Below are 21279 nucleotides of genomic sequence, written 5' to 3'. Positions count from 1 at the left end.
GCTTCAATTCGCATGAAAACTTTGTTTCCAGATTTTCATCTGCAAGTAGGGGAAGGTGCTTGGAGTCGCGAAAATGCGGTACTTGATGACGTAAGCTTTCATTTTTTCCCTTGGGAACAATGCTGACATCGCGTGTGACCACTGTTTCTGCCCTTTGATCAGACAGGCAGGTGGGGACATTTGCATGTACACAAGGACAAAATTTTGCTTGAAGCCAAGCATACATGGCATCCTATGATGCAGAGAGCGTTGTTTGCAGGTTGGGAACTGGCGGGTGCATACTGGGGAAGCCTTGCCCACAGCTGGTCGCTTATAAGTCAGTGGAGAGGGGGCTCCTTTGTCAGGTAACGAACAATGCCAGGGTGGAATTGCTTCCCTCCGATCATCACGGCAGGCCTTCATAACAAGCTAGGACAGATGAGGGTAACACTACTGGTAATGGAAATGCTTTTAAACTCTTTCGGGACCGCCGGAAGAAGTGATGAGAACGGGAGGTGTCGGTACAAATTTTTTATTACGTAAAGCAAAGGCACCATCCTGCCTTAGCATATACCAAAATTCAGAGCTAATTATATGCTCTTTGGCATACAATACCAAGTTTTACTTCAGCACTGACGATAGAACTGTGAAAAAATCTGAAAGTAAGAACTTCGTAAAAAAACTACAGAAAAAGATAGAAAAAAGCGTAAATATAAAAATATTAAAAAAGAATAATATTATTTCAGGATATACGAAATCTAATACAGTGCTTTGTTTCTTCATCGCGAAAGTTAGATGTGGCTAGGTGTAACTGGTTTTCTTGCTTTGTGTGTGATCTCTTTGGCACTAGGGCCATGGGTACGTCGTCGCCCAGGTACACGCCGGGCTCTCGTCTTGGCGAACACTTGATCCGTTTCTGCGCTGGGGGCAGGAGGTCACCACCATAGGTAGTTAACACCCTAGCAAACAAATATAAACCAGCCAGAACATATTTCAAGCGCACATACCTGTCGCGATTTAGCCCCGCGTTCGTGAACCTGGGAGGGTAGGGGTACCCTCCAGCCGAGAGACGACATGCAGCGTGCTGGTGGTGACGGTGACTGACCGCGAGCAGCCGTGCTCGGCGGTGTTTATTCTCCGGCCGACCACAATGTTGCCCACCGAGCCTGGTGGGGCCACTGAATCTAGCGGCCAACGAATATCAGGGTTGGGGGGCGCCACACACTTGTCACAATGCCTACTCCAGAGCCAATTGAAACCGAAACCAACGCCCACCTTTGAGCGCGATTTGATGTTCCAGGCTGATCGACACCCGAATCCTCACTCGAGCTGAAATCCGATCTCTAAAGCCGCATTCCGACTCTTCACTGCCACTCTCATCGTTGAAATCCACAGTAGAAGGCGAAGATATGCGAGACGAGACGAGGCGGATTTCTTATCGCGCTCGCGCGAGTATGACGCCATGTTTGTTTACATCCGAAACCACTGCCCGTCAAATATCTGATGCGTTGCCGCCTGGCGATAAAAGAAGAAACTTCGCAAAAGAGAAAACTCCAATTTTCAAACTATCTCCTAGATGTCGCTAGGTGTTCCATCGAGTGAAAATTTGTATTCTGCAGGCTCGCGAAACCATCGATCATATGTGATCGATGGCCTATGGAGCGGTCCCGAAAGAGTTAAGCGGTGACGTAGAGGTAGAGCATCCACCTTACGTGCAGAAGGACAGTGGTTCGAATCCCGGTGCTGGACAATTCCCACCAAATTAAAAAAAAAAAAAAAAAAACGTCCGCGTGTTGATGGAATTGCAGAATGAGGCTTGGGGTGTGGCCTGACCCCGGTGACCATTGCTGGTAAAAGCACTCCCTCAGCAGAGCAGGATTGGCCTCCCTGGCGTAGTAATGGCCACAACTTCCCATGAATACGCCAATTCTTTTATATACGCAGTTGTAAAGCTCCCCATTGGGCTGTGCCTTGTAAGGTGAAGTTTGATTTCCTTTCTTATCTTGGAAACTATGGATTGCCCTGCCATCTGCTGAAGAGAGAGCTGCCCGATGATGCACTGATATATTCAGCACATTAAAACGAGTGGCTTAATAAAGCTCCTTGCCATTGCTTGCAGAAGTCCTCTGATGTGCGGCAGTTTCGCGAGAATTTGTATCCAGTCAACGCGCATTAATTTTTTTCTTTTTCATGGGCAGATCTTGCACCAATGGAGGAGGTATATATGAGCATCACATCTGGATGTGGAATTTCACGAGTGGAGTGTCTTAAAATAGGATTCAGCAAATTAAAACCAGTGGTACATTGCATGGAGTGATCCACTGCAGTATCGAAAAAACAAAAAGTGCCCCACAACAGTGCTTTTCATGTATTATGTGACTATGCACAGGGCCTCCTGTAGAACTTAATCCATAAGCATGCCGCAATATACAGCCACGAGGAGCACAATGTCGATCATAGTGTGGGTTTTCTGAGGACGCTGGGTGACCAGGGTGGGAGTACACTGGTTGAGGGTCGCAAAAGAAAAAGGAAGGATCAGCCATGAAACACAGTTCATGCCCCCATCTTCAAGGTGCCATAAATAAAAATACGACTCTGTGAAGTTTGAACGACCTAGCCGTTGCTAATTCAGCTCCATTGCAGCCATGAAAGGTATGTTTTGAAAGGGGGACAAAAAAAAAAACACAAGAAGTGTTGAAAAAAGCTTTCAAGTATTGCACTTGAGGGACATAATTTGTGCAGGAGTAATGTGATATGAAGGCCAGCACACTGAACATGTGCGGACCAGTGCGTTAACTGCCCATTAAAAGAACCCTGCAGCACTTACCGCCGATGACTCACTGTGTATTTTGGAATAAAATCTATTGTTCCAGCGATCTCCGCCCTCGAGATTTATAAAAATCTGTTCACTATCACCGAAGCTACTTATGACGAGAAATTGTACATAATCATTCCCTCTCAACTTGTCTGAGGACAACGCGACGAAAGCGCACACTCTCTCCCGGAGAGGGGGACAGCTCGCAGCGTTCTTTTTAGGTGGCCTTCAATTTATCGCAGGCCAGGGAGTTTTCTCCTTTTCTCCGGAGCATGGAGGGGTCTATTTCCAGTTTGGTGCCACAAAAAAGCAGGCATGGCTGCCTGCTCGCAAGCGCGTGCTGAGGCTCATAGGGAATTTCTGAAGCAATAAGCGTTTGTCGTCGAGTGTTCTCATTGAACGGGGTGTATCGAGTCCGGCACTCAAACTCCATGCGCACACAAAACACAAAATAAAAGCCAAAACTGTTCAAAATGCTCCGACATGCAGGAGGTTGGTGCACAGTGCCGGCGGCAGCGGATCGTCACAGGAAATGTGAAAAATTAGCCGTGAGTTGACCAGCGACAGCTAATAGGACAGCCACTGCTTAAACGACATAATTGCAGCGGTGCCGGTGGTGCATAATGAGGGAAATTGGAGAGGCCGCGGTTGGTTTTTCTGCGTCTTTCACTGCGATTTGCACGCTCACTGTTTCGTGTGTACGTGGGATATTTGACTCAGGTATTCCTGGCAGCGTAACGTAACGTTGCACAGGTTTATTTGCACTACTAGAAGCATGTTGCAGGGCCCCTTTATGGTTCAGGTGGCGCGATGAAAGGAAACTAGAGTCACGACTACAATTAGTGGTGAGTCACCATTAGAGTCACCACTACACCACTACAGTCGGCCGCCACGTCTATTTTGATGTCCCGCACTGTAACAGTGGCAGCCACTAATTGGTCTTAGTATTGTCACCTGACAAGAAACTCGTAACGGCGCGTTCGGTAATTAGAAAACATGGCATTCTGCATCACTTTGCAAAGCAGCTGGCAGTGGTGTGCGGATTTTTTATTATGTTTTTATTTATTATTTTTATTACGTTCATGAGAACTACCGTAAAACTTTTTATGCCCAATTTGCTTGCCTTTTCTGTGCTCAAAAGTTTTTTGCGAAGAATTTACACCGTGTAATGAATGCACCCCTCAAATTTACATCATTTCTTTTGAAAAAAAAAAGTGTGATCATTACGCGAGCTAATACGGTATTTGTTTAAAGTTGGGGATAAAATTGCCATTATTGTTATTGGGAAAAAGCAGTGTTCTTAATGAACCACGCTTGTGTTTTCTCTTCAGGCCCCCTTTAATTTGGCCCGGGAACAGAAAAATATAGGTCGCCCTCTCGTTCGTGCATCGTGTTTGAAGCAGCATTATACCTGCCTTTTTCCTTCACACACCTCTTAAGATAGTGAAGCAACTGCCCTTTCCTTTTTCTCACATCCGGAGATAGCAAGCCCCTGCCCCCTCCAAGTTGTCTGCCCTAACTACCACCTTTCACACTGCTACTGAACAAAGTAGCGTCAAAAAATGTGACAAAAACCTGCGTTGTGATGATCATGCTGCACTGGCGATATCAGCTCAACTTTTGCTGCTATGGCGACCATTCTTCCAAATGCTGCGAAATGGTAAATCCACTCTCTGTTGAAATAGAGACATAAAAAATTAAGTTAGAGTTGTGTCTACAATTTCGGAAAACCTCGTAGCAGCAGCAAGCGAACGTGGACGAGTGTTGAAATAAATGCCATGCATGAACTCGTGAAGGTGCCATAAAGAGAAAATGTAAGTTTGGCTCATTTAAAAAAACTGCTCTGTCCTGATAACAGTTATGATACCAGTGTTATCGCAAGCTGTAAGCAAATTATCTAGACAAGGCAGTGGTGGCTCCTGAGCCCCTTCGTGGCGATTCCTTCGCGACGTTGCAGGATCTTGTTTGGGAAATTGGCAGCCAGCTACCAAAGTCACTGCCAAGAAACATAAATCAGCAATATTAGTGATGCTTCTGTTTCCGTTTGATTGTATCACTCAAGTGCTGATCTGCAGAAAATGCACGGGTAACAGTGTTTTTAGTATTTCCCCCATTATGATTTAGCGCAAAATGTTGTATGTAGTTTTATTTATTTACTCATTTATTCATAGAAACCTTACAGGCCCCATTGGAGGGCATAGAGTAAGGGGGGCATTTGAATACGTAATAACAGAAAAAGCATAAATGTAAGACAGGAACATCGTAACAACAAAATATAAACGCATTATACTTATTTCAAAGTACAAAGTGATCAATTTTTGACAGTACACAAACACTTGTGGCCATTAACACGGCGAAAAACCATACAATTTGTGAGACAGAAAAAAATGGAAGAAAAAGAAATAGTACAAATTGACACAAATTGCGATAATATGCGGTGTTACACAAAAAATTCGCAAACAGGATTAAATAGTGTAAAGCCTCAGCAGCTTATGGCGAAACGTTTCGGGGTTAGATATGGAGGCAGTGTTATCAGGCAGAGCCAACATTTACTCAGTTATTTCAGTTAAAAAGGTTTCTTTTTTTCCGTGGCTGGAATGGAACTGAGTGAGTTTCCAAGGGCTACGTCTTTCCAATTGAACAAAGTTGTACGCTGTCTTCATGGAACTTTTAACGGGAATTCATTTTGAGTGACGGTGAATAAGGAAAGTTTGAAAGGTACTTTGTGTGTGCGGCTCGGCTCGGCTTGTGCCGCCCAGTGACGACGAGCGTTGCCCTCCTCCTCCTCCCGGTGCTGCAGCTGGACGGGTGGGTGGCCCGGTCGTTCCCCTCTCAGCAGAGCATGCTCGGCACCGTGGTGGACCCCCTGGCCGACAAGTGCCTCGTGGCAACCCTCTTCCTCAGCCTGACCATCGCGGGGCTCATCCCAGGTGGGTGGGCAGGGGGTGTCTCCTTCTCGAAGGGTCATCTCTGCCTAAAGTTAATAGCGGAGACTCGGTGCAAGATTTCAGTGCAGCTGTTCTCAAGTGTGTGGGATTCTACATTCACACTACATCCTACATTTCACACACTTGTCATTTCCCACCCCGCAGCCGGACGGGTCCGTTGTTTGCGGAGGCAGACAAAGGCAGGAGGTGACAAAGGCAAAGCACAAATGGCAGCATTTATTGCCAGGTGCAAATCAAGGGTGTTGAAACTTTCATGGAAGACAAAGATGAAGCTGGCACCCAGACAAAGACGAAGAAGACGAACAGGCGAGGCGACGAGATGGCTGCGTAGCACCCAGTTCTCTGTACATAGCGTAAATATGTCTGCTTTTCTCTGACGACGGCCTCCTCCCTTGCCTCTTTGTCTTCCATGAAAGTTTCAACACCTTCCCGCCCACAAGAGTTCATATGAGTGGTGATGGTGTTGGTCAATTTGCCATTCGTGTCCAACTGGTGTCCGATTTCCTGCTTTTTCCTTATCTGTGGTCTTTGCTTTCTTCTACTCTTTACCTTTCTTCTAACCTTCGATCTGATTTTTTTTTTCATAATGGCTACGTCAAGGGATGAGTCAGAGGCATAACAGTTCGCGTTGTCAAGGATGCGCACTGATTTCCGATGTACTTTCAGTGACGTCTTGCGTTTGCACCTAACTCAATGTCCTCCAGATTTCTTCCACAATATACTACAATGTTTCCCATGTTTCATCGAATTCCGAATTGGTTTAGTGGCCCGGTAAATCTCCGACATGTCAGTATTCGTGTCAGTAATTAGGTCAGTACTCCTTGAAATAAAAGAAAGGAGCTGCGATGCATTCCACATCGCGCGGATGCCCAAAACAGTCCGTTTAGGCTCTGTAGCAGCGAAACGGCTCCTAAACCTCCCGTTGGTGACGGATCGTAGCACATGCCGGCCGACATGATATCATAAGGGGCCCTTTGCAGACGTAAGCCGCATCAATTCAATCACAGAACTGAAAAACATGCTTACTCACAGCTCAAGACTCGAGGAAGCGGTCGGCGGCGTTCAACCGTACACTGATGCATTCGCTTTCACAGTTTGTAGGAGGTGCTCGAGCGTGCTTACCGCATGTGGCTGAGAGTGTTTCGTCCATGCAGTTCCCCTGACGGTGTTGATCGTGGCCCGAGACGTGACCCTGGTGGGCTGTGCCAGCTACATCCGCTTCGCCTCACTGCCTGCACCGGTGGGTCGCACCTCTCGTGCTCTGCACTGCACCCGTTACAGGGGTGGATTTTGGGGGGAATTTTCCTAACCTTGGGACAGCGTAAAGTAGTAGTAGTAGTAGTAGTATGAGAAAACTTTATTATAAAGTCAGATTATTTAGCTCTCAGAGGGTGGTGCCCTTAGTCCAGGGCCCCATTTGCTACTGCGATCCGTCTTGCAGCGAGCCGTGAGTGAAATCAATCGACTTCCCGCCAGAACGTGATCACATTGATACCTGGCAAACACCCGGGCATCGATTTTTCATCAGAGTATTGCCTTCTGAAGACCCCAGGTGTCTAGGCCTATTTGGAACAACTAACGAGTACGGGAGCAATCGTAGGGACAGCGTAAAAGTTTGATTGCGGAGAGAGAGAGAGATAAAGGTATGGACAGGGGATTGCTTTTTTTTTTAGCTACCAGTTATGGCCATGTGCTGCTTTAAGGGCGGACATGGCTCTTAAAACTATTTCATTTAATTTTTAAGTAACCTCTGTGAAACTTGTCAGTCTTGCTGCTTCTTTCTCCAATAATTTCAAATAGGGCATTATTTTTTGAGAAAGTCGATTAGTTCCCAAGGTAATTGGAGACAATTAGCTATTTTGGGGGGAACAATAGACAAAATAGTGTTGGTCATAGCACTGTAATCTTTACATTTTCCAACACTATGAACACTGTTGAAAGCAGTAAGAGAATCGGATTTTTGATATACCGCTTGGAACTAATTTTACAGCTCATTAAACTTTGGTGGCACCAGTGGCGTGGAACCATTTTGAAAATGCCCACTTGAAACACCAAAGTTTAATGAGCTGTAAAACTAGTTGCAAGCGGTATATCAAAAATCCGATTCTCTTACTGCTTTCAACAGTGTTCATAGTGTTGGAAAATGTAAAGATTACAGTGCTATGACCAACACTATTTTGTCTATTATTCCCCCCAAAATAGCTAATTGTCTCCAATTACCTTGGGAACTAGTTGACTTGCTCAAAAAATAATGCCATGTCTGAAATCACTGGAGAAAAAAGCAGCAAGACTGGCAAGTTTCACAGGGTTTACTTAAAAATTAAAAGAGCTTTTTTAAGAGCAGTGTCCCCCTTTAAAGAAGGCCTCACTTTGGCTGGCTAGTAGGGGGGAGGGCACTGTGTGATGTTTCACTAAAAAACCGTGTATGTGTGTGTTTGGACAGCATGAGCAGTCGTAATGCTTTGAGCGCTTTGTTCTTTGACAAAAGCTGTACGCACTGAGTAACATTTGGCCTGCATTGTTTTGCCAGGAGTCTGTTTAAACCTACTTTAGCGTAAGAGAGCACTTTCACTAAGTTCTTTGTCTTGGTCATTTTTTTTTTTTTAACCTGTTACGAGCTTCCATCAGCCCATGAACTGTAAAGCACAAATTGAGACCAGGTAACTAACTGGTTGCTGACGATTAATCATTTGTACCATTCAATGGTTTCGAACACTGAGAACTCAGCCGCAGTGGGATGCTACAGCACTTGTCCTATCACTTTTTGTCGCAAGACTCTGAACAGTGATGTGACGTGGCACTCAAAAGGCACCCTGGGGCAGCTTTCATGATCACCTAACCCATATCCCTCTCTTCCATCTTTATTACAATACAGTAATCACCATAAACTAACAGAAAGCTGCCCAGTGGGGTTAGTGTTGGTTAAGACCAGTTAAGCAGCTTGACCTTGTTTTTATTCGTTGCCACACTTGCTTGAGCGGCACCAAGAGCAACATTTGCAGTCCTGCATCCGGCTATATCTTGCCACCTGGCAATATTGGTGTGGTACCTCGAACAGTGCTTGGATTGCCATGTCTCGAAGCCGTGCCAATTAGAGTGGATTGAAAATAGGCTCCCCGCAATGCTTGATATCGACGATTGCTGCAAGGCACGTCTTGCGTCTTGGTAGAGTAAGTAATGTCGACTTGTCGTCATCAAATTTTCGCGGCCAGTGTGCTCTCGTAATGGAAATGCGAGCATACTGATCCCACCGCCCCCTTTCTGGGCAGTCGTGTATCCCCAATTGCGTTTTGCATTTTCTCAACAGACATGTATACTGTCGTATGAGGGGAACTCCCAAGCACACAGGATATCCAGTGTGCTAATTTAGACATCAAAATGTTGCCTGTTCTTGGCTTTTTAGTCTTTAACAGGGGAGTTCAAATGTTCGAAACTTCTGGATATTGACGCGAATAATGGAAAATATTATTTGGCTTCAAATCGAGTAGCACTGTTAGAAAATTTGGAATCAGTTTTTGTATTTTGATGTTTGCGAATGTGCGCCGGCTTTCTCCAGTAGTCGCAGTGGGCTTTCCCGCACAGCTCTGGTGACGTGCGGTGAAATGGCAAGGGATAGGGGCGCTTTTGGGGAGTGCCTCTCATCGCCTTGGCGTTAGGCCAACCCCACTCCCATGCTGTTGCCTTTGACGAAAAGAAATTTCTTTGTCCCATAATGAGAAAAAAAAAGGATCATAATAGGTTTATATAAAAAAAGGTGAACTTCAGCGAACCGGGAACTGGGGGACGGCTTTAAAATTCCGAGCAAGTGCCTCCCTGCAGGCAAGGAAAGATCACTGGCAAAGTTAGGGGGGGGTGTGGCTATCCTGGAACAACACCAAAATTCAAGCTGGTGGTGACAACGATCTCTGGCAGGAAAAAAAAAAAAAACGCAGAATGCACGTGCACCTAACATTTTGCCGAACAATGTTATATAATTTCTCTCAAGCCCATCAAAAAGACTGCTGTGAGTCATTCCCAAAGAGAAGTTCACAGAATTCCGCTTGAAGTGCGCCCCAGTCTTTTGGTGCCGTGCCAGTCCGCCATGCAGGCTGCCTTCTGCCGAGCCAGTGAGTGTGTTGCTTATGCCATGGCCCTTGAAGGACTGTACCACGGTATCGTCTGGTGTAGCGGCCCATGCCTTGGCAACAAAATCGAGCACATGCTGCCGCCAAAGCAACCCGACACCACCCAAAAGAAACCGTGAAATGGCACGTAGAGATTGCGCTATCAGGCTGCTAACCACAATTGGATTGGATTGGATTGGATTATAGACTGGCCATGGCATGCCAGTGTTGCCTGCGTGTAGTGTATTTCCGGGTGTGGGCAGTGTGGAGTGAGGGGGTGGGGGATGCGCTTTCCCGGAACGGCGCGGGAATTTGAAATTAGCTGTGGATTTAGAGGAGCTCTAACACAAGTTGGGGGGCTTCTTTGGAGTTTTACAGCATATCAGTACACAGGTGAGCTTTCTTATCTAGACTGCGTTGACTAGGGCAGCTTGAGCACGACCGCATTAACAGAACGCAAGAAGGAGTCTTTTTTTTTTTTATTCTTCTCTCCGGTCAGATTTGCGCATCGTTTGCTCAGCAAACTGGAGACTTGGGAACTGGGACTGTGCTTAGCTGGGCTTTCTTACCCGGAAAGTGTTGAACAGGGCAACATGAGTGCAGGCACGTTATCACGATGAGAGCGAAGAAGCACGAGGGCCAAGGTGTCCCACATAGGAGGGGCTTGCCAAAAGACACCTCCCTTTGGCCGTTCGTGTACCTAGGCATAAAACACATCCGTGTTGAAAAAAAAAAAACGAATTCATGCAAGAAAGGTCACTTCATTTACCGAGTGACTTGGAAAACGTAATCTGTTTCGGCGAGGTGAAACTTGCCATACCAATAAGTCAGCTTGCATGGTGGTGAGGGTGACCATATGCGATTAAACAGCCACCATGGCGACTGACTTCGTTCCAGCTTGCGGCTCACAGCACGGGGCAGCATGCGGTGCTTGTTATCAAGGCTGTATGCAAAACGAGCTTAGGCTGCAGAAAAATAAAATGGTAGCGATTTTGTTTGTGTTTTCGGTCGCTTTTAACGCAGAAGCTTTTAGGAAAAAGTGTAAAATCAAACAAGAAAGGTTTCAAACATTCGAAATCTTAGTCGGTGCTACTCAGGAACGCCTGGTGGTGCCAAGGCAGAGTCCGTTTTTTCTGGCAAGTTTAGAAAAGGGCGCATCCGATAGAACAATCAGCGACTGTGGTTTGCGGTATGTGCGCCTCTCAATAATAAGTGACCGAAATGTCGCCCTGCTGTTTCACCCTGCAGAAAACGTTCCTGAGGTTCTTCGACGTGACCCTGGCCACCGTCAAGTTCTCTCCCACCACCATCAGCAAGGTGAGTGAAGAATGCTCCCCTGTCTTGATGTAAAGGCTGCTGGTCGGCACGGTCTGTGGTGGCTGACTGCCAGGGTCGCGTTCTGAGAGTGCCAGCAGTCTGCGAGGTCAGTCACCTTCTGGTGGCGGTCCGAGCGGACATGTGCGGCACTGCTTTAAGGGGGGACGCTGGTCTCAAAGCAACTTCTTTTAATTTTCAAGTAAACGTTGTGAAACTTGTCAGTCTTGCGGCTTTTCTTCCTTTGATTTCGAATATGCCATTACTTTTTCAGCTGGTCAGTTGGTTCCCAAGGTAATTGGAGATCATCAGCAATTTTTGGTCAAACAGCAGACAAAACAGCACTGGTCATAAAACAGTAATTTTTATATTTTCCAATACTATTAACCCTGGTGAGTGCAATAAGATAATCGGTTTTTTGGTGCACTGCTTGTAACTAATTTTACAGCCCATTAAACTTTGGTGTTTGAAATGGGCACTCAAAATGGTTCTGCCAATGGTGCCACTAAAGTTTAATGAGCTGTAAAATTAGTTCCAAGCGATGAATTGAAAAACTGCTTTGATTATGGCACTCCCCAGGCTTAATAGTATTGAAAAATATAAAGATAACAGTTTTGTGACCAACACTGTTTTGTGTATTGTTTGACCACAAATGGCTAGTTATATCTAATTATCTTGGGAACTAATTGACCAGCTGAAAAAGTAATGGCATATTCGAAATCAGTTGGAAAAAAGCAGCACGGCTGATAAGTTTTGCAAAGATTTCTTGAAAATTAAAAGAAGTTGTTTTGAGACCAGTGTCCACCTGGGACACTGGTCTTGAGGAATGAAAATTTTCCAAAAAAAAATCACTTTTTTTTTCTGTAGTAATTTTATTTGCCGTCTAGAGCCACCAAAGAATGTACCCACAAAATTTTATGGCCCTACCATAAGTATTTACAAAGCTGTCGCCCTTTGTGAAGTCCAATAAATGACCATTTTTGCCTGTGTTTCCAAACTTCATGCCTTTTTTTCTCAGAACCAAATTTCCTCCCACGAGGTCAACTGTCGGGTACAATATCTTGGGATGTGCTGGGCAGATTTCCATCATTCTTGCTGCATTAGAAAGCTTATAAACTGAACTGTGCAATAAAACTACGAAATTATGGCATTTCCTTTTTGCTAGCACAATTTTTTTATGCTGTTTGTTTTACAAATACGTAGGTAATTGATCACCTGACATTTAATAATTTCTCAGGAATGGCAGAAATGGTGCTAAACTTACTGCTGTGGTATAGTTGCACTCCCTGGTCCTTCTCGAGCACAAAGGGACAAAAAGTATTTGAGTATCTCATAGCAGGTAATGAAAAAAATTGCCCGAAACGGAATGGCATACATAATATGCTGCACAGCTCTGAACTTACACCACGTAGACAAAAACTGGCTGCATATTTGTGCTCAGGATGTTAAAATACACTCAGTGTGTAAATCTCAAGCACATAGGTTTAATAAAATTACACTCGTGCACTCACCGTGAAAGCTGTCAGAAGTGCGGAGCAGTGATTCGCCATAATGTGCTGCAGCGCCGTTATCAGCTCACTGCTACCACCCAATGCAAATCAAATTTCCCACCTTCGCAGTGCTCGCACGCCCCCTGCCTGAAACTGCGCCAGCGGAAGTTCTGTTCTTTTTGCGCTTGCTTTAATTTCGTATGCTGGAGAGGTTTTGAGTTATTTGGAACGCGTAATTTTTTCCTTGCGCAGCTGGAGCCCTTCTGCGTCATTCAGAACGTGCCCTTTCTTTCTTGCGCGGCCGCTTATTCCGCTTACCATCGCAAAAACCAACCCAACGAGCGTTCCTAAGTAATTGAATGCAGGGGTTGCCGGTTATATACACACATTTTGCCTGAAATGTACCTGCAGTTTTCTTTGCGCTAAAACGAGATGTATGACAAGCGCCAGCGGTGCACGAGGTTTGAACGGTTATGACTGTTTAAACCGCGTGGTTTTCGAAGCCTCAGTGTGACTCCCTGATGCCGTACAGGAGGTCCACTTGGGTCCGTAATCTCACTGCGCCGCCTGATTCTGGCAGTCGCATCGACTAGACTTGTGCGAATAGTATTATTTCAGTTCGAAGCAAATTCGAAGCGAATAGTCCTTGGGGTCGAATACTTTCAAAGCGAATTCGAATAGCGGTCTGGTGTCACTGAGCTTCCTGTCACTGAGACACCGGGCTTCGGGGCCTGGTGGGACCTTCATGAAATTGTTTCTGGGTGATACGAATTTCGGGATAATACGAATTTCTGAGAAGTCCCGGCGGTAGCTGGGTAGTGCAGGACAAGTTGTGGCCAGAAGTGTTAGCCCCGTTCTATGAATTCATAAATAATCAGTCGATTGTGCACCACAGAGTGAAAAGTTCTCATTAACCCTGCAGTCCTACGCAGCGGCTGACTGTGCTGTGCCATCAGTGGTGCTGAACATCTCTCGCCTGATGCCGTCCCATCGGCCATGCCTTCTTTGTTCTTTGCAGGCCAACACGGCCATACAGCTGGGCCTGGTGGCGGCCACCCTGGCAGCCCCCGTGTTTGGCTTTGTGGATCACAGTGCCTTGCACGCCTTCTGGTGAGTCGGGGGTGCTTTGCGTTGCCCCGTTACAGTCTGTGCGGCCGGGTAGAGCCACTAGATGAGGTTTCAGACTGTCTGCACTCTTTTCTGTCATTGTTTTATGCCGCCTACAGCGGCCATTGGTCGAACCGCGCCACGTGCCATTTGTTTACCTCGGAAGACCCATGGGCGCTGACATTTTGGTGCCTCTGCGTTGCCGCACGCGCGCGCGTTCTTCGATAAGTCCTGATTTTCGGATTGCAGTGCGGCTGTATAACACGTTGGGAGTGAGGTTTTAAGCCCCCAGACAGAGTAGCGATGTCGTGCTGGTCTGTACTAAGCTGTTTCAACCGGTGGGAAGGTGGAAAACGCCTGCATCGCTTCCCGCTGGGAAAGAACGACACTGGCCTAGCGTACGTATAGCCACTTAAAAAGCGTAGCTTAATTAGTGTCTCTAGTGTAACCTAGAGCCACTAAATGAGCTACGCTTGCGTAACTGAGCCTGATCCCATCGCATCGGCGCGCTGTCTCTAAATCTTTGAAAAGTAAACACAGCTGCCGTGGTTGCCAAGCGGCCCCCGGACCAATTCCGCCCGTCGACGTCAGCCGCAATAGGGCGCGTAAAGCTGGCCACCCTGGCGTCAGGTACCAAAATGGCTGCCGCCGTTCGTCAGTGTCGTTACTCTTAAGCGTAGCTTATTTAGTGGCTCTAGGGCCGGGGTAAAAGATAACTCGCTGCGGTGGCTCAGTGGCTAAGGCGTTGTGCTGCTGAGCACGAGGACGCGGGTTCAATTCCTGGCTGCAGCAGCCGTTTTTCTGATGGAGGCGAAAAGCAAAAACGCCCGTGTGTACGAGATTTCGGCGCGGGTTAAAGATCCCCAGGTGGTCAGAATTAATCCGGAGCCCTCCACTACGCGCGCCTCATCGCCTGCGTTGCGTCGGCGCGTTGAACACCACAATCAATCAGTCAATGTGTTAAAGAGAGAGGCAGCACATTTTGTAGCTAAAGTGGCACTCCACGCTCTTGACATAAGTAATTTATGCAATAACGATAATTGTGCGGATTGGCCAAAAACAACAAATTCTGAAGATGATCACACAGGTGTGAAGGACGTTTTGCTCCAACAAAATGTGCCAGTGTTGCATGACCACTGGAACAGTCTAAGAGGCTTTTCTATCATTTCCACATTTTCCGCCCTAGGTATTGCACTCAATGGCATGGGCAACATATTTTGGCAAAGTAGAGTCTGTTGCACACGTTATAGGCAGCACCGAATAGATTGCCTACTAATCGCCTCTGAAACAGTGCAACAGGAGTGGTGAACTCTTCTTTCTGTCGGTGGTAACATTCTTGGTCTTACTCTAATATGCAGGGGTGCATTGCCAAGTAATAATGACGTAACCTTTCCATTAACATTAAGGGACATTAAGTAACATTAAGGGACAAGAAGAGAGCGGAGTGGGTCAGGGAACAAACACGTGTTAAGGACATATTAGTTGAGATTAAGAAGAAGAAATGGACGTGGGCAGGGCATGTAATGCGAAGGCAAGGTAACCGCTGGTCATTAAGGGTAACAGAGTGGATCCCTAGAGAAGGCAAGCGCTGCAGGGGGCGGCAGAAAGTTAGATGGGCAGATGAGGTCAAGAAGTTTGCGGGAATAAATTGGTCACAGTTGGCACAGGACCGAGGTAATTGGAGAATAATGGGAGAGGCCTTTGCGCTGCAGTGGGCGTAGATAGGCTGGTGATGATGATGATGGTGAACCTTTCCAGTTTTGACTTTTCATTTCTAATGCTGGGACTGTGGGTACATGCTGCATTGCAAGTACATCGCCACTCTAATAAAGCGTCGTTTTCTCCTGGAGCGCATTTTTACCCCACTGGACAAGTGGCGAGTCACTACAGCAACTTACCCATTGCCTTGAAGTGGCAACACAGTGTACACTTGAAAGTAGGGAGTTAAAAGGGTCGGGACACCGAAGTTAGATTTCCAAAAGCTGATATGGTTTACTACATGCCGGGGCATAGATGGCTTTCTGTGTACCACGTTTACTTGAACCTAGGCCCGCCTCCATGCTAGGTCAACCCCTGAAATTTGGAAGGTCGGAAAACAAACAAAAAAAGCTTACGTCGAATGTAAGCCAAATGAGAGAAGGCATTGAACGTGGCTGAGAATATTCACTTTCTTACGGTTGCGGCACTCGTCGTAGCATGTTCAATGCTAACTCAGCGTCGTCGTCATCGTCGCTGTCCTCTTTGCGGAGCACACTGTCCTCACTTCCGTTCAGCATGTTCGAGATGCTGCACAACTAGCTCGGCCCAAACTTTGTCCTGTGTTGTGGCGACCCAGTTCGCCAGTCGGCTGAGTGAAGCGTGCTTGATGCGCCCAGTCGGTCTGAGCTGGTGATCTTGCAGCGTCACCCAGTTGTCGTAATGCTTTCGCAGCCTGTCCTTAAAGGAGCCATGAAGAGAAAATACAACTTCGTTTAGTTTGAAAGAACTAGGATTGAGTATTTCACTTAGCTCCATTACAGCCACAAAAGATGGTTTTTAACGAAAAAAAAAGCAAGAAGGTTTTAAAAACTTTCAAATTATGCGCCACAGTGACGTGTTATGAGCAAGAATGACATCATACGGGCCAACAATAAAACATAATTTTCAGTGCGTTAACTGCACGTTAGCATTCTAGTGATGCGGTCGAATGGAACTAGATTCCCCATTACAGACGTCCAGTCATGTGTCGTCGCGACAGGTCAGTTAGGTGGCCGCCAATCGCACAAACAAGGTTCCGTGATGTCACAGAAAAGTTGCGGGAAATTTGCTAGGGGGTCGCGACTGCTTCCCACGTTTTCTTCCATATCTCCGTTATTTGTTCGAAGATTGCGATGATATTGGTATCATTGTTATCGGGACTAAGCAGTCTTTCTAATAAACCCAACTTGTATTTTGTCTTCATGGCTCCTTTAAGGGGGGACACTGGTCTTAAAACAGTCTCTTTTAATTTTCTAGTGAACTTTGCGAAACTTGTCAGTCTTGCTGCTTTTCTCCCACTGATTCCAGATATGCCATTATTTTCTCAGTAGGTCAATTAGTTCCCAAGATAATTAGCACTAATTAGCCATTTTTAGTCAAGCAATAGACAAAACAGTGTTGGTCATAAAACTGTAATCTTTATATTTTCCAATACTATGAACCCTGGTGAGTGCAATAATCGAAGCAGTTTTTTGATGCATCGCTTGGAACCAATTTTACAGCTCATTAAACTTTGGTAGCACCAGTGGCAAGGAGCCATTTTGAGTGCCCATTTCAAACACCGAAGTTTAACAAGCTGTAAAATTAGTTCCAAGCGATGCATCAAAAAACTGCTTAAATTATTGCGCACCACAGGGTTCATAGTATTGGAATATATAAAGATTACAGTTTTATGACCAACACTGTTTTGTCTATTGCTTGACTAAAAATGGCTCATTAGTGCTAATTATCTTGGGAACTAATTGACCTACTGAGAAAATAATGGCATATCTGGAATCAGTGGGAGAAAAGCAGCAAGACTGACAAGTTTCGCAAAGCTTGCTTGAAAATTAAAACAAATTGTTTTAAGGCCACATCGAGCGGTTGTAGCTGGCTCGCCATACCGTCAGGTATTACCGCAATGTCGCCCTCCGAAAGCGCGGACTTGACAGCATCTGTCAAGTGGCCGCGGTAGGAGTCCAGAACCAGGAGTGACTCCTTAAACAGGAGAGCCCTGGCACGGCGCTGCCAAACACTGTTAACCCAATCTTCAGTGAGGGCACCCTTCATCCACCCATTCCCGTGGGCGCGTACAACATTTTTGGGGAAAACTTCCGTGGCTGGAAGAGTGTTCCTGTTAAAAATGATGTACAGTACGCGGCAAATGAAACGCGAACACGAGAATATCAATCAGAGCACGCAAATAGCACGATTTCTTTCCATACAAGTCAAAATGACAAGTGGCTTGGTTACAAAAACAAAGTCCGGAAATGTGGCTCTCCGAATATGCAAATAGTACGCCTTTATTAGGCCTCAACGAACAGTATTTTTCAGTTTTGCGTGTTCTGAGTCATATTTTCGTGTTCGCATTTCATTTGCTGCTTATTGTACTTGCAAGCAGCGCGCAGCAACATCACGGTGTGGCACTGCTTCTGGTAGCCCGCAGTTATGACTTTCACTCCTTTTGCACCCTTGTCATTCACTGTGTAGGTCACGGGCATGTCGAAGGAATTTTTTCTTGCCCGATGTCGGGGTTCATTCTTGTAGAGCCAATTTTTGCCAAAATAAGAGTGATTTGAGGCTACTGTTTTTATTTTTCTGTGCGTTATTGAGAGGTCATGGCGTGCTACAACAATGCAGCTATCTATTATTTTGGTTTTTTTTAGGTGTCCCGATGCATGCATATTTTTTCTGAATTAAAGACGCAACTGTAACTTGGAATAAAGAAAAAATACTTGAAGCAAGGGGCTGGCTTGATCTGTGTATGCATGAGCTGTTGCTTTGCATTGCGTGAGGTCTCGCTGAATCGTGTTTCGGGGATGAAATACAATGAAAAGAGCAATTTTATTTCAGTTCAGATTGTTCCTGCAGTTTCCTGTGGGCTTAATTCATTCGTCGATGTTATGAAGTTCTTCATTTAGCAGTGTTGTGAGGTTTGGTGGTTTCTGTAAATCGAAACTCAAATGTATCAAGGAAGGTCGATGTAAATAACAAAATTTGTCATTTGGTAGTCACCATTCTGTCACTGCTTTTAATGAAACCGGAAATGCATACGTTATGCGTGCACTTTTGTGGCTAATGTGCAGCTTGAACAGTCAGCATGAAATAATGCAAAATAGCAGGTGTATGTTGTGTAAGCTGCTGTATCAGATTGGAATTAATTTTTATGTGACTGCAAGGAGGTCAGAGTTGTTCTATATTTTGGTGTCCAGCAAAGCAGCACATCCTGTAATGTGACCTTCTTGTAATTACAGTCTAATCCCGCTACAACGAAGTCCGCTTCAACGAAATTTCCGCTTTAACGAAATATTTCCAATTCCCCGTCAGCTAGCCATAGAGGTCAATGCAACAAAGTCCTCGCCACAACGAACCATTTGTCTCGCTTGCTTTCGCTTCAACGAAATTTTCGATGAATTGGGCTGGGTTTGAACAACTATTTTACAATAAAATAAGCATAGCGCCAGCTATCTGTAACTTTTTAAACATTCAGGACGCTTAGTTTCACTGAAAACATGCGCGGTGCGCCCACACCGCCACCCATAACAAAACAAAACAAAAAACTCATAGGCGGACGCCATTGTTTGATGGTGATAACGATGTGGCTTGCCGTCTTTACATGAGGCACAGGCCCGGTTCGCCAAGCCGGAGCTACAGCCACAGCCAATCTGTATCCAATTGAAATTGCATGAATGTGCTTCGCTGCTGGCGCGGTGCCGTCATGTATGCGTTGTGAGCAGCTGTCCTTGCCGTTTTCCTTCTACCATTCTTCATAGCCAAGAGCAAAAATCATGTTTGCGTGTTTGGTCTTGAAGCCTAGTCATCCTATCTTAGTCGCGGGCGCGCGCTCATGTTAAATGCAAGCGCGTGCGTCTTGCCTGCCAAGGTCAGTAGCTGCGGTGCCCTGTCAGAGGGATAAGATAACGGCACTGCTCCTGCCACAAGTAAAAGGGGGGCTTCCGACGGCCTAGCAGCTAGCTGCAAGTAATCAGCTCGGTGGGCACGCCTTGTTGTGCAGCGATACGTTTTGCGCCTGCATTTCTTCACCCCCCTCCGTAACGCGTTCTTTGCGTGCAGTGAACACAGATAACCATTGGTATGTTTGATATCCGAATAAACATGTCGTTATTGCGTGTCACTCTTGTTTTTTTGCTGCCAATGATGCGGAAACATACGAGGCTATTTTTCGGGCCTTTCCGTGGTGTGTTGGGGCGGATTTCGCCTCAACGAATTTTCGCTTCAACGAAATTTTTCGTGCGTCCCGTCAATTTCGTTGTAGCGGGATTTGACTGTATATATACCGTATTTGCACGTAAATAACGCGACCTCGAACACGACAGAAGGGGGGCAGTTTTGGCCCTTCTAAAAAAGAAAAAAAATGTATGTTACAATGATAACGCAAAGCAATGCAAAGTTGTCACGATACACACCGGCTTCACGTGCAAGCTCTCTGGCTTTGAGTCGCACACGAGCTCAGCATTTACAGCCACAAACTGGTCACAACATTCGCGGACGAATTTCATCATCTTCACAGATTCCTTGATCGTAGTACGTGCATTGGCATTTAAAGCAGTTTTGTAAACATGTTATTCATTTAGTTTATAAATTATGTCAGCATATGTGTGAAGTCTTGAAGTGTCTGTGTGCTGGGTGCCAGGTCACTTGGGGATTGCTTGAAACGGGACAGCAGATCGAATGGCCGGTGCTGCTGTACTTACAACTGCAGTTGACATAAAAACGATACCCTAAACTGACCTTAAGTCACACATCACACAACACCATTGTAATACATGGCAAGCACACTGGAATGAACAGAGAGATAACAAACTGCACGTTATAAAGCAACTCTTGGGAGCATACGCCACTGACACACACAACAGACACGCAATGAAGGTTGCCCTGGCTCGATTACGGATAGGCCACACGCATGCAACACACTCCCACCTGTTCACGGGATCTCCCACGACCCCTGTATAGCAGGTGTGGAGATGGCCTATCCGTGATCCATGTGCTACTTCAATGCAAGGCACTCCACACAACACTTTGCCAAACTCTACAGACAACACATCCCACTGCACCCAGCGTTCTTCTTGTCTAAACGATCCCGTGTTTTCTGTCAAGCGCGTTTTTAAAGGAGCCATGAAGACAAAATACAAGTTGGGTTTATTAGAAAGAGTGCTTAGTCCCGATAACAATGATACCAATATCATTGCAATCTTCGAACAAATAACGGAGATATGGAAGAAAACGTGTGAAGCAGTCGCGACCCCCTAGCCAATTTCCCGCAACTTTTCTATGGCATCACGGAACCTTGTTTGTGCGATTGGTGGCCACCTAACTGACCTGTCGCGACGACACATGACTGGACGTCTGTAATGAGGCCCCTAGTTCCATTTGACCGCCTCACTTGAATGCTAACGTGCAGACAACGCACTGAAAATTATGTTTTATTGTTGGCCCGTGTGACGTCATTCTTGCTCACAACACGTCACTGTGGCGAAAAATTTGAAAGTTTTTAAATACTTCTTGCTTTTTTTTTTTTTCGTTAAAAAACCATCTTTTGTGGCTGTAATGGAGCTGAGTGAGATACTGAATCCTAGTTTTTTCAAACTAAACGAAGTTGTATTTTCTCTTCATGGCTCCTTTAACTATTTAGCCGAAGTGAAATCTTTAGACCTTATTCCATACCATGCATAATCACAACCTGGCCCTCTACACCAGCCATCCTAATTGTCTTTGACCCATTTTAATTGTGTTCTTACTCGCCGATTTTAGTGCTTACATCTGCATCTCTCATATGTTACAACTGT

At 45.7% G+C, this 21279-nt stretch overlaps 1 protein-coding gene across 1 annotated transcript in view; it reads left to right on the top strand.

Annotated features, from left to right (window-relative positions):
* Positions 1–21279, top strand: part of Cls (cardiolipin synthase) — a 37549-nt gene that overhangs the window by 10477 nt on the left and 5793 nt on the right. The window contains exons 3-6 of the mRNA XM_077694902.1: positions 5595–5724; positions 6897–6982; positions 11094–11162; positions 13668–13759. Coding sequence (XP_077551028.1) covers positions 5595–5724; positions 6897–6982; positions 11094–11162; positions 13668–13759 — 377 coding nt within the window. The remainder of the gene's footprint in view (positions 1–5594; positions 5725–6896; positions 6983–11093; positions 11163–13667; positions 13760–21279) is intronic.

The sequence above is a fragment of the Haemaphysalis longicornis genome, unplaced genomic scaffold (genome assembly GCF_048455015.1).
Source record: "Haemaphysalis longicornis isolate Haplotype H1 unplaced genomic scaffold, Haemaphysalis longicornis Haplotype H1 scaffold_13, whole genome shotgun sequence".
Taxonomy (NCBI): domain Eukaryota; kingdom Metazoa; phylum Arthropoda; class Arachnida; order Ixodida; family Ixodidae; genus Haemaphysalis; species Haemaphysalis longicornis.
Note: the sequence above shows the minus strand (reverse complement) of the source record. Positions and strands in the feature narration are given on the sequence as shown.